General features: G+C 40.5%; 1 protein-coding gene across 13 annotated transcripts in view; it reads right to left on the bottom strand.

Moving 5' to 3' along the window:
* Nucleotides 1-13,419, bottom strand: part of nrxn2b (neurexin 2b) — a 698,285-nt gene that overhangs the window by 314,615 nt on the left and 370,251 nt on the right. For all 13 annotated transcript variants that reach the window (XM_082527645.1, XM_082527647.1, XM_082527643.1 and 10 more), the window contains 3 exons: nucleotides 4,981-5,100; nucleotides 3,563-3,944; nucleotides 2,414-2,604 (listed from right to left, as the gene is read on the bottom strand). In XM_082527645.1, coding sequence (XP_082383771.1) covers nucleotides 2,414-2,604; nucleotides 3,563-3,944; nucleotides 4,981-5,100 — 693 coding nt within the window. The remainder of the gene's footprint in view (nucleotides 1-2,413; nucleotides 2,605-3,562; nucleotides 3,945-4,980; nucleotides 5,101-13,419) is intronic.

Raw genomic sequence — 13,419 nt, forward strand, 5'->3', positions numbered from 1 at the left:
TATACACATTTAGCCCTGGTGGTTTGTTCTCGTGTTTACAGTGTTTGAGCGCAATATTTTGTCAGGAGGATTGTCACAGATATTCTCTGTGGTTCTACTGTGTTTGAATGCCCAATTAGACAAGTGAATTGAGGATAGAGACATCCCCTAACCCCCTCAAAAGTCCTCTAAAGTGATATTTACAGCCATTATTCTTCCCACTAGCACCAAGCTGCTTCGATATCTACCCCCTGCAGACAAGAATTGTTCAAATAAAGAAAAGGAACCCTGAAAATACATAGATTTTGAACACAGCAGCATGGACATTAACGACACAGATGGAGGGTTATTCCCCAGCCATGTTGAGAATGTGTTGATTGGACAATGAAAAGATGCCTTCTGCCCCATTTAAGAAAAAGAAAATCAATTTGGTGTCTGTAATTTTGAATATGCAAATTGTGCCATTGTTGCTGTATACTTCTGTGCTGGGCAGCTGTCTTTGTATGTTCAGTTGGAAGCATATTATTAGAATCAAGTACAGTTTGGTATCACTTCAGTGCATAATCAGTAGTTGTATTGCTTGCAGAAGAGTTCATCTGACAGCCACGTGTAGTCACGTGTAGATTAATATAACCATGCTGTCATCACACGCTTGCATTCTGACAAGTATCGGTGGGTGTCATGGTGTTACATGTCTTCACTCATACATACTGAATATTCATTAAACAAATTCTCAAATAAACTCTGTGTTTTTCTGTTTTTAACACAGAACAGAGCGTGTGTGCAATAGCGACTTAAATGCAGCTAATTAAGCCTACTTTGTGGAGCAGCAGCCAGTTCTGCACTGTTAAAAACACTAATTTTAGAAAATTGCCACATCTTTTGACAAAATGGCCATAAACACAAATTCAAGACAACAGCTGTGCTTTGGTTGCAGCTATATTTACAATGATCACTCTGTGAGCAAATTCTCATGCACAGAGAGGAGACATGCAAACACATGCAATGTAAATAATTTGTAAACTATAGGAATATAAATGGGATTGTCTCATTCTGTATCTCACTCGTAATATATCCAACCTGCTCGCCTCGCACTGCACAGTAGACATACTGTATACATGCAGTGCATGCAATGGAGAATGAATACACAATTATACAGCGTTAAAAGTCTTGCACTTGCATATTTCACTACTTTGTAAACCAGGGGAGATATGGATTTCCCATTCCTCTATACGTCTTCCTCTACAGACTGCCACAGGATTATTCTGTTTTGGTGGACTGTGCATACTGCAATGGACAAAACTGGAAAAAAGGGTAAGGTCTGTGAATAAATCATTCCCCCCAAAAAAAGCTTTTTGATCTTTTGACTCCTCACAGACATCAGTGTGCCCAGTGAGTCACCCTGACTTCTGATGTGTCTTACACAAAAATTCCCTGTAACCTCAGGAGCACTCCAAGCTCTGGGACACAACACTGGCAAAATCAAAGTGTTTCCTCCAGTGTCAAACGTAATGTGCGTTCATGGTGGCACTTGAAAGAGTCTAGCCGTGGTCACACGGCAGTCTATCCTCTGCTGTCCATTGTTAATACCCTACATCCAAGAAGTGCGTGTTACTTTTTGATTGCTGACATTCTTAAAGCAGACCAAAGATATTATTCACATGCTGTAAAACATTTTGTGGAACTGCCGAGCGCCTTCCTTTGAAGGCTTTTATTTAGAGCGGATTCACAGAGACGCAACATTTAAAAAGTCAAAGTAGTAAAAGGTGCCTCCATCACATAAGCTCATTATTTTGTGGGTAAAAGTAATTCACTATGTGTTTTTGTTTTTTAAAAATCTTCAGTCTAAACAAGAAGCGATGAGCAGTTATTGTTTCTGGTATGATTCTTTTTGTTGTGTGATGTTGGATTTAGGTCAGATAGTGTTATTGCCCTCCTCCTGCTGAACAAGGAGGATCACCTTTTAAAGCAAACAGCCTTTTTATTTCAACCACTGTCCACTCTTGATTGGCCAGCATATTTACACATGAAGCTCAGGATGAAGAGAGATTTATTTTTCTCTGTTAATCACATATGCCCGGACAAAGAAACAAAAAACAAACGCACCTGGTAACACAACCAAAGTGGATTTTGGAGCCATTTTTGTGCAATATGTGTGAAAGAAAATGGATATTTAACAAGAATATCAAACCAGAACTGTGCTACATGCCCACAAAAACAAAGGAATCCTCAAGAAAACCAATGAATATGCAGAAGTCCTTTCCGAAAAGCCACTGGGATGCTCAGAGTGGTTATAATTTAGATGGATTTGAGCTGGCGTGTGTTTATGGCCATCCTCCAACAACACTAAAGGGACAGGCCAAGGATGACACTGGGATAGTTATTTCCTGCAAGTGCCAATGTTTTCTGGAAGATTTTACAGTGCTGCTGTTACCTTTGAGGTCCAGGTTGCGCGCTCCATTGGAGTGCTGAGTAACGGTGCGTGAGTCAATCTTGAGTGTGTGTACATTGTTGGCATCCCGGGACACCACCACATTGTGCCACTGGTTGTCGTTGAGTGGTTTGTCTGAGTTGCCCTTCATCAGCGACGGGCCATTGCCAAGATCAAAGACGTAATGGATGTACCTTTGAAGAAAGACGTCAGGATTAGGACTGTGTTCCTAACTCTTGTAACTCAACAGCGGTGCACGAGTTAAACAAACTCATTTGTTTCAGGCACTTTTTATTCCACTAAAAGATGCTCCAAGATGCTGTAAGAACATTTTTTGGGGGGGAAATACCAACCGTTTATGTAACTGTACCTGGAAACTGTGATTTGTTTTGGAGTTTTTTCTGGCTGGTTAAACATGTAAATATAGATACCTACTTTGTCTAAAACTCTGTGCTTGGCCACAGGCAGATGAGGTGGCACAGTTCCCTCCTTCACACAAATATGGCTTTCTTTTGTGTTGTGGGTTAAAGCTATTGTGCTTGTTTCATTCAAGGTATGTGATTTTTTTTCTACCTTGAGTCCAATTCCTTTATGTAGCCTCTTGTCTTTTCAGGGTAGAAGCAGCTCAGGCTTTTGTGTTATAATGATGCCGAATTCAGAGCACAAGGGAAGAGACAAACACTACCAAAAGCCTCTTTTGGAGACCCTAATTATAAGCAGCTTTTAGGTTGATAAGATTCACAAGTCCAGCCACTTTATTTTGGGGTTGTGATGGCTTTGTCAAGTCTTTGTAGAAAAAAAAAACAACCTGAGAAAAACCAGATATCTCTACTTCCTGTTGACCAACCACTAACAAGCTACAACATGCGAAGCTTTCAGCTGAGCTTTTAAGATGACTGATTATGATTACTCACAAACATACTCTAAACTAAGTTACACCGAGCCCAGTCTGATTCATAGCAGCATTAAATGACTCACTGATCTGTGGGGAAAATATATGTGCTTATGTGCTCTATGTAAAAACAAGGGCTGGTGGACAGAAATCTGCAGAGCGCAGGGGAAAAGCAACATCATCTTTTTTAGGCATAGCATACAATAATGAAAAAACATAAAATGATTTAGACAATTAAGAAAAACCCAAGTAAAACTCACCCCTTTACCAGTTCCACAACTATAAAGTCGCTCCCATCTCCGGAGTTGAAGAGCATCAGGCCATCAGGCGTGGTGGTTTTAAACTGAAAGAACAGGTGCATGGAGGCATACGCTTGTAACGTCGCTAATGCTAAGTAGCTGCCTTTTGTTCGAAATGTCACCGGATCCGCAATGATGTGGCGCATGCCAAAGCGGGCATTCAGCTCGCAGTAGGAGATGTCCCCGTTTTTACACTGGTCTAGATATGGCACACTATTGAAGGTCAGGCCCTGCAGATGGCCAATGAAGTTTGAGGGGACCACGGATATGAAGCGGCGCTCAGTCATGATGCCCGTCTCAATGTTGTGGAACTCAAGATGTGTGTGGGCACCAGTCATCTGGCCTAAAGATTGTGGATAACAAAGATAACAAAGAAAAAAAACATTAGCAGATGGTACTATATTTCATCATTATTAGCCTTTATTCATTTATTTTATAATTATTATTATTATCTTTACAGTATAGTAATCAGTTATATTGCTGATCTATGCTAAACAATACAGTTGTGTTTCAGGACAGATAAGGAGTAATCGTCTTGGTAAACTGCAGATTAAAATCCTTTCCCTACTAAAACCCAGAAGAGCCTGCAAGGCATCTCTTGGCATCATTTCCTTTTTTCTTTCCCAGGCACTAGTTTGTGAATAATGTCAGTCTTCACAGGGTTGATTTTCACTAATGGTCTCGACATGCCCACTCTTTTTTTCCCCCTCTGCATCTACCACACACACTCAAACTCACCTTTTCGCTCAGCCTTTGCCCTCCCATCCTTTCGCCTGAGGCCACAATGTTATGTGTGCCTCTGATGCCACCTTGTATTTGACCTTTTATCCTTCTCTTGGATGCAGGCAGAACCAATTTCTTTGAACTTTGTTCATTGGCTTGCTCACTCGTGGTAAGTAAAATAGCAATCCCCAAAAAAGCTCTGGCTGTATTCAGCGTCAAATATGTATGTATCCTTTTGCTTTTTATACATTTTTATGGCTTTGCCAGGCTTTGCAGCTAAGGTACCTGGCATTTAAGGGCTTTAAAAATTAGATATAGCGTAAGTCACTGTGGGATGCTTGGAAGGTTGTCATGGAGATTGGGAATTGGGTACAAACATCTTAAATTTAGCATTATTTGTAATATAAACGCTTGCCAGCTGAATTGCCATTATCTCTAAATATGAGTTCAACAATAAAAATGTCTCATTCATTTTAACTCTAATTTGTCACCTTTATGTCTCAAATCAGATGTTTTAATGACAACTAGCAAAACAGCTGCTGTGAGCCTGTTGTACATACATTATCAGCAGAACACGTGGATTTGAGAATGCAGCACCACGCTCATTTACAGCATCTCACACCAAATGAATCCTCAGTGTCCTAATCACAACTAACCTTCCACTGTGACGTTATCCACAGACAGCTGTAGGTTCTTGCCTCTCCGCACCACCTTCACCATGTGCCACTCGTTATCGTTCAGCTTCTGCCCCGCGAACAGCGTCTCGGGTCCTTTGCCTGTTGTAGGGGGAGTTAAAATCACAAAACAGCACAGCAGAGATGATGTGTGCGCCTACCAACCCCCACCCCAAACACCTTCCTTCCACCTTCACCTCCCAGCCACCCCCCCCAGCACACACACACACACACACACACACACACACACACACACACACACACACACAGAGATCACACACTGTAGGTGACAGGGTTGGTAGAGAAAACCTGCATGTTTGCAAAACACATTCGTGCTATTGATTTTCTCACTATGCTAGGCATGAAAGGAACTGAATATCTAGCCCGACACATGCTGAGTTGCAGACATTATATGAAGGCATGTCCTGCTTTCACAAAGCATCTCGATGTGCTGCATAAGTGGAGGAGACCAGGTGGTTTAACTGCTCACTCCTAAAACCTCCCTCCACCACTCTCCTCCTTAATTCTCTCTTTCCATTTCTCTTCTCCCAATTCTCATCGCCTCAGCTCTACCACTAAAGGATACACAGTTTTGTGGAATGGCATATGGTTTTGCTAAGATGCTCTATAGAGAAATATTTACATAAGAATGTTTTCAAAGTGGGGAGAAGGCTATTTATAAGCTGCCAATGACAGAGCTTGATTTCCTCAACATAAGAAAAAACTGCTGGCGTGAGGTACCGGCAGCAGAAAAACAGTGTGGGTTTTTATTCTGTTATGAATGCAGCAATGATCTGCTGATTTTATTCTTCGCTAAAAGTTAAGGTAGGAGCACGTTGTGTGGAAGAGCAGTGCCAAATTTTGTGGACTGAATACAGATGAATAAGCGTAAAGGCTATGGCCAAAAAAAAGTAAAATCCTTATATCACATGGATTCAGACTCTAAATGAAGGTCTAGCTGTAGTGGGACTGGGGTGATCATTATAATCAATGATCGGAGAGAAGGAAGAGAGTTTTTGTCAACAACAATATAATGATGGGAAACTTTCACCTCAGTGGCAGCAGGACACACTGAAATAGTAGAAAGCCAAAAGACACCAGTCTCATCCATTCTTTTAGGCGGCTCTGAAGTAGACTGAGGGCCATTGAGGCAGATCAATAGAGACACGATGACATCAAAAGATTGTGGCTTTCTTACACCATTAGCACTGATGATTTGCTTATTTTGAGTCTAATATTTGCTGCCCCACACCAATTCCAGGGTCACTGCCTCGCTTCTGACTAGTTAGCTGGCTGGAGCTGGAGTGTGCAGCTGCTCGAGTGGATGATGTAGTACAGCCTGGTGAAATATGATGGTCCCTTTCCCAGTTCTGTGTGAAATTATTTAGTATAGAGGAAAAAAAGGAATGTACCATCAATTGATGGCCCCACTTGGCAAGAACACACACTGCCCACTGGAGAACCGTTTTCCCATTTACCCCTGTCCCTTTTTCATTATATTGTTTTTTCATTATTTTTTTTCCTTTGGCTACATAAAATGTGAAAGAAACACTTTGATCCCTCATATGTGAAAGGAAGAGGCTGCTATATAGATGCAAAGAAAGCAAGTGTGGAGGAAAGTTGCAAGCAGAGAAATTAAAGCTGATACAAAGATATGCAGGAGTGCAGAGATAAAATGTGAAAATGGATGACAGCGAAGAAAGAAAAAAAGAGCCCTACAAAAACCTAAGAAAAAAAAAAGTGCAACAGAGCTGCAGTAGAGCTGGCTGGCTGATGTAAGAGTGTAAAAGTTAGAAAAGTACAACAAAAATGAATGGGAACAGCTACACTTTCAGAATGGAGTCCATGTAATATTTATTTTCCCTGGCTTCTACAGGCCACAGGAGAGCCAGGTCCACCGCTACCCACACAGCAAGAGTCATTTGGCTATAATACCTCTAACAATGGGGGGGAAAATGTATGCTCCTCTGGCCGGGCTAGCCAAGCAACAAAAAGTTCTGGGCAGAAGGTGGTGAAAGTGCAGCCAGGGACCTGTTAGGCTGTATGGTCAAAGTTGGAAACACTGAAGGGAAAGCACAGATAAGGTGGGGATGCAAGTCCACTGTCAAAGGTTAAAGACGAGTTTTGCTGACTTTTGTTGATTTTAAAATAAAAAGGCTTTCAGTTAAAGTAGTTTAATACCTATGTGGGTAAGACGGGTTAAGTCTGTAACCGGTGATTACCTGATTTTATGCTACAAACATCATGAATCCCCAAAATGAAGAGCACTGTGACCAGAGCTGTTAGCCTTGCTGAGAAGTTGGAGACGTATAGATTGTTGTCTGTAGCTCTAAAGGCTCACTGCTGCTCCCCCTCCTTGTCCCACTACCCTGTTCAATTTTTCAAACTTATTCAATGTTAAAAACAACAACGTGTTTTTAAAAAAACAATTACGGTAAGTGTCAAGTTCAATGACATTTTTTGACTGCTTTTTAATAAAATGTCAACTTGTGTTTTCTTCTTAACGTATTACTCCTTTTAGTGTAAAGCTACAGCACTGGGGAATGCTTAAAATGTCACCATCACCAGGTTTAATTACAGTAAATATCTAGATATGTAAATGTTACCTCATTAGGTGCCAGTGAATTAACATTTCATTTCAGTTTTCACTAAAACTTGAAAGAATTTAATGTCCTGATCCTAAACCCATCACTGGAGAACACTGACTGCCTCAAACCGATTGTGATGAAGTTGGTGGTGATATTGCTTGCAGTTAAATTAAGTAAAGCCTTACTTCACTGCCCAGGTAACAAGGCAAACAGCAACACTAAGGACTTGCAGTATGGGGTTAAATGAGCCACTAAGCTGGTAATGTAGCCACTCTCTGAGAGAAGTACTCCTTGGTGAAAAAACAAGGAGGGGAAGAGGGCTCGTTAATGAAGAAGCTGACAATTATTAAAATGAAATGAATTCTCATTCTGCCACTTGTGCGTTCTTACTCTGTCTTGATCAGCGGGGCAAAGGGCTGTGATCATATAAACAGAAGCTCCTTGTGCCTCTATCTCTCCCATTCCTTTGTTCCATCCTGCCACTTTTCTTTACAGCTTCTAAATGCATCACAGAGGCACTGAAAAGAGTAAAAATAACTACGATTGTGGACTACTTTCATTGACTGTGTCAGCTCACCATTAGTGAGAGGTGTGATGCTTGTGGGCTGTTGCGTAATTACCAGCAGCCATCCATCATTGGTTGCTGTTTTCTCTCTGTAAACAACCTTGATTAATGCAATCGGATCAATGCAACACAGGTCCTCAGCCAATGGCTGCAGGTTGTTGCCATCAGCCTCTATACAGGCTGTGAGACTGCTGGTGCAACAGCAAGTACTTGAGCACAGTTGTTTAATTATTTTGTCTAAACTCTGATCACGGCAACTTATGAGAGAATAGCTTATAATCACTCAGCGAGCAATGCTGACAACACGACAATCAAGAAATAAAACATGAAAAATGTTTGTTTTCTCTTACTTTGCAAAATAGTAGAGGTCCAAATATCTCTTAGACCACTGATAATATGTGTAGCTAGAAGAAGAATCTGACAGTTTGAATATCTCGCCCTGCCTAATGACTTTTCTTATCCCTGTTCATATTTGTCACAGACACCACGACTCCAAGCCCCTTTATTAAACATAGTATGTTTCACTTAGATTCTTTTGCATTTTGCACAATGTCAGAGTTTTGTGTGGTCCTGTTAACATCTAGCTGTCACATAGAATTAGCTCCAAATAATAATGGCTATATATAGTATACCAAGCAAGCTTTCTGGCATGATTATTAAGTCAACCAGTGCACCAAAGTCTGGCCAGAGGGAGCAAAGCCAGTCTGAGATTTGCTGGGCAAATGTGCTTGCCAAAATGACAACGCCACAGCACACCATCACAGGGCTACAGGCAGTAAGTTTGCTGCTGGTGTAACAGTGGACGACTATGAAAGCAGCAATGAGTCATGCAGTCGTACAGAGAAGCGTACAGAGAAGCGTACAGAGGCCGTTTATCGGGGTTGCTCGAGCATATGCAGTTAGTGTGTTGAGATTGCAGGGGTCAGGCGCAACTGCAGGGTGCGTCTGCGAGTTAAAGGGTCAAATTTGTCTAGGGGCAACTGACTGTGATGGTGTGTCTGATCTAACAAGACAGCTTATACCCCGATCTACTCAGATTAAATAAAATAAATAAATAAATAAAATGCCACAGGATTCACATCAAATGTAGCAAAACATTTATGTTCCAGTATCAGTGTAGCACTGAAAAGTCCCCAATCGGCTATCACATAAAAAAATAAATGTAAATGCAATGCGTGTATTATAGGATAATGTTGTTCCCTGATGACACCGCTTTTTTTTTTATCTCATCACTCAACCAACCATCCAGGCCAACCTGAGCTACTATCTTGGTTGAGCTCCAAAGACTAAATCTCCAGGAATCATATCATTTTATGATGCTTGGCAGAATGTGCTGTCTTTAACTATGGGATACAGAGGCGAATACCAGCCTAAGCTCTGTGATTTTAATTCCCTGGAAGAAAGCACAACCCTGACTAGCTACTGCTCTGGACTTTCGAGGTCATGAGCTTCTGCAAAGCCATGCACAAATTTATGCATTCACATAAACGCACACACTTGCAAGCACTCGTGGGAAAAAGGTAAATCTAACAGCGGACTACAGTCTAATTAAAATAAGCTCAAGAAAGAACCCCACTGCCATTTGTTTCATTCTTGGCTCAGCAGCCCCACTCTGAGGGGGAAAAACAGGAAAATGCTGATTCTGTGTCACTGAACCGACGAAGCCGGAGCAAGGGAGACTCAGAGGGGCTTGTGCAGTCGGGAGCGAATGGAAAATGAGAAGATCGTGGATACCAAATGACTGAAATTGATTTTTCATGCAAAGTGGTATAGAAAACAGAGCCAGAGAAACCAGTGCTGACCAGGGGGAATTGTAATGCTTGGCTTCTCCACGAATTCATATGGTAAAGAGGGGCATTGAAAAATCTGCTTAGCAAGACAGACAGGTGCTGTAATCATATATGTGTGTGTGTGTAAGTGTAAGACTTGTTTATGTTCATGATTAGCATTTCACTAACAGGTGATAGACCTCAGGCAACCCCCCTTTGTGCACCCATCTGGTAAAGCACATTGTGCGCTCAGCACACTCCAGTGTTCACACTCCTTCCCACACACAAGTATGCAAAGAACTGTGAAAGGGAATATGGAGTTTTAAGGTAGGTAAAAAGGATATACATCCTCCTCTTTTAAAATGAACTAAGGGCCATTATTAAGCAGGAGTAGCTACCTATGTTTGCTGCCCCATACCAATCTAAGAGATCTAGGAGAAAATAAACAATTCCTCTCAAATTAAATGAAAATTTCTCTAAATGTTAAAAACAAAAAAAAAAAGCCAAATAGTGATAGCAAGCAATGATAACATAGTAAATTTGATAATTAAGCGATAATTCAACAAATAACAGTCCCTGAACAAAGTTGACTTTTTCAAAAAATTTCAGGAATAAGAAAATATGAATTGGAGGTGAAAATACAAAGCTGGTATGAATACGACTCAGATTTTGCCCGCCAACAGAGCAACAGAGAAGATTTATGAGGACAAGTTAAAGCTATTTTATACACAGGGGAACTTTACAGAGCTTTGAAATTTTAAAAAGAAATTACAACTTGGGGACCGAGGATTTTTTTTTAAAGATATGTATAAATGAGGCACTAGGCAAATAAAATTATCAGGGAAGGGTTGGGCAAAGCGGATGATATATTAAATGTCTTCCTATCAATACATAAACAAGAAAGCAAGCATAAAACAATATCAAAGCTTTACAGGGGCCTCCAAGAGTCCTCAAAAGCAAATATCAAACTTATTAAAAATAAATGGGAGCGAGAAGGTGAAACAAGTAAAACAGAAAGGATGAAAAAAGTTTAAATCACAAAAGAAAAGCACCCTTATACACAGCTATGGGTAAAAAAAAGGGTTTTAGTTACTGATGTACAGAAAAAGCCAGAGGTGGGACCAAGTCATTGTTTTGTAAGTCTCAAGTCTTTATCCTCAAGTCTCAAGTCAAGTCTCAAGTAATGTCAGGCAAGTCAGAGTCGAGTCTCAAGTCACTGGTGTAAAAGTCCAAGTAAAGTCACAAGTCTGAAATTTTGAATTTCAAGTCCTTTCGAGTCTTTAAAAAAAACAACGAAAAAAAGCATGTTGCAGTTATATGCTAAATGTAAATATTAGACCATGTAATTTTTAAATCTGTGTTTTTCTCAACACATGACAAAATAGTGAACTTAGAAAATATACACAAATTGTGAAATTGCACCTCTTTAAAATGCAGCTCAATTAAACCTAGCTCCAAGAATAATTTTCACCGACAGTTCTGAGATAAGCTGCATGTTATTCTTGGATGCGGTTGTAGGACTGGCTTTAAAATCGCATGACAAAAATATCATACATAAATAAATGATATTTTTTTTTAAATATCATTTAAAAAAAAAAACTGCATCACCAACGTAGCCTGGAAAACATTTGCTAGTTAGATGAAGTCAGCTATCTCATCGTAGCATATTTATATGCATATTTATAATTATACGGTTCTTGGAGTGAGTGCATACACTCATGAAGTTTAGTAACTTCCGGTCACTGCAACAAGTCCAGGTATAGTTTACCGACGGATGGGTACAGGACCTTGAAATGCACCGTGTAGAACGAAAGACCATCGTACGTATCATAAGTTTACCAGTCTCACAAATCGTCGTCATAAATACACATTCCTTAACCGTTTATTAATAGGACCTTTGAGCTCAACGGTAATTAATTAGCAGTGGAAATAATTTCTGGTAGCATCACAGAAATGTAGCAGTGACAATAATACTGTATGCTGTAATCGTACTGGACAATTAGTGATACAAAACAACTGTTTTATCCTGTGAATAAAAGTATATGTTTTTGTCAATGTACCATAATAACAGAAGCGAAACGCAATATTGTGTCAGGACAATTCACTATTTATGCACAATAAACACAATAAATAAAGGAGCATAGCGCGACAATTTCTGTTCAGCGCCAGACTTGCTTGTAACCTATATCACCAATTATGTTAAGAAAAATGACGTATTAACTACAACAGCAGACTGACCTTCGTGTAAATGCTTGGAGCAGACTAACCTGTGAGCTGGAGGGTTCTGGGACGTTATATTTGGTCTTTGAATGGCTGCAATCCAGTTGCCTCTTTGTTACTTCGGAAACATGGCTGAACAATTTCTCTTCAACGACATAATCCGATAACAACCGATCTCTTTACCCGTCGGCTTCCCGTGGCTGTCATGCGACCGGCTATTGCAGTTAATAATACAACAGCTTCTTGACATTTTTGTGTTTCTTTTTATCGCTGTATAACTGATTTTAATTGAAAGCCTGCGTGCGCTAGTACCGCTTGCCACGAGTTCCCAGAATCCTTTGCGGTTCTACCCGTGAATGACGTCACATTTTCAATCTCTATATAATATGCATGTTAAATTTTATATTTGGGGTAAAATATCAAGTCTTTTCAAGTAAACCGGTTCAAGTCCAATTCAAGTCCCAAGTCATTGGTGTAAAAGTCCAAGTCAAGTCACAAGTCTTAGAACATTTTTTCAAGTCAAGTCTAAAGTCATAAAATTAATGACTCGAGTCTGACTCGAGTCCAAGTCATGTGACTCGAGTCCACACCTCTGGAAAAAGCACCAACCCTTCAAAGATACTAGTGCAGGCCTTTCATCTTTGGGTAAGTGTGGGTAAGCTTTGGGATTGTACCCACACTTATCACACATGGAGCTCAAGTGGTAATTGCACAGCAGTTTTGCCCTTTGGGTTCCCTGCGTGGATTTTTATATGCAAGTCTACTTTGAGTAGACCACAGAATACCCATGTGGGAAACACAGCAGTTTTGCCCTTTTAGGACCCTAAGAGGGAATTCTGTGGTTAACCCACTGTGGGTTGCCCATAGTACATGTAGATGGGGCTCCATTGGCCTCTTTGTGAATTAGCCCAGGCGGGCCAGAAGCACTTTTACCCTGAAAGGCCCCCCATCACATTTTTCTTTGGCCAAAATGGGTTTGCCAATAAAAACCCATGCTGGGATTCCAAAGGGCAAAACTGCTGCCCGCCCTGTGTAGGAACACCTACATGGGCCCTGCGTGGGATAACTGAGTTTGCCAGGCCCACACAGCTTACTGATAACCTATCTACTGTGTTCCTGCACAAGCATGTTTGTAACTGTGACTACTGAAGAAAATGAAACTATAGAACATTTTTTTAATACACTGACAGAAATACAAGGCTGAGAGAAGATGATTGATTGAAAACCTGAAGGAAATAAAAAGTGAAACTGGATCTTGTTCATAAACTGCAAAAGAACT

The sequence above is a fragment of the Aulonocara stuartgranti genome (assembly GCF_965226115.1).
Source record: "Aulonocara stuartgranti genome assembly, chromosome: 3".
In the NCBI taxonomy this organism is placed as follows: domain Eukaryota; kingdom Metazoa; phylum Chordata; class Actinopteri; order Cichliformes; family Cichlidae; genus Aulonocara; species Aulonocara stuartgranti.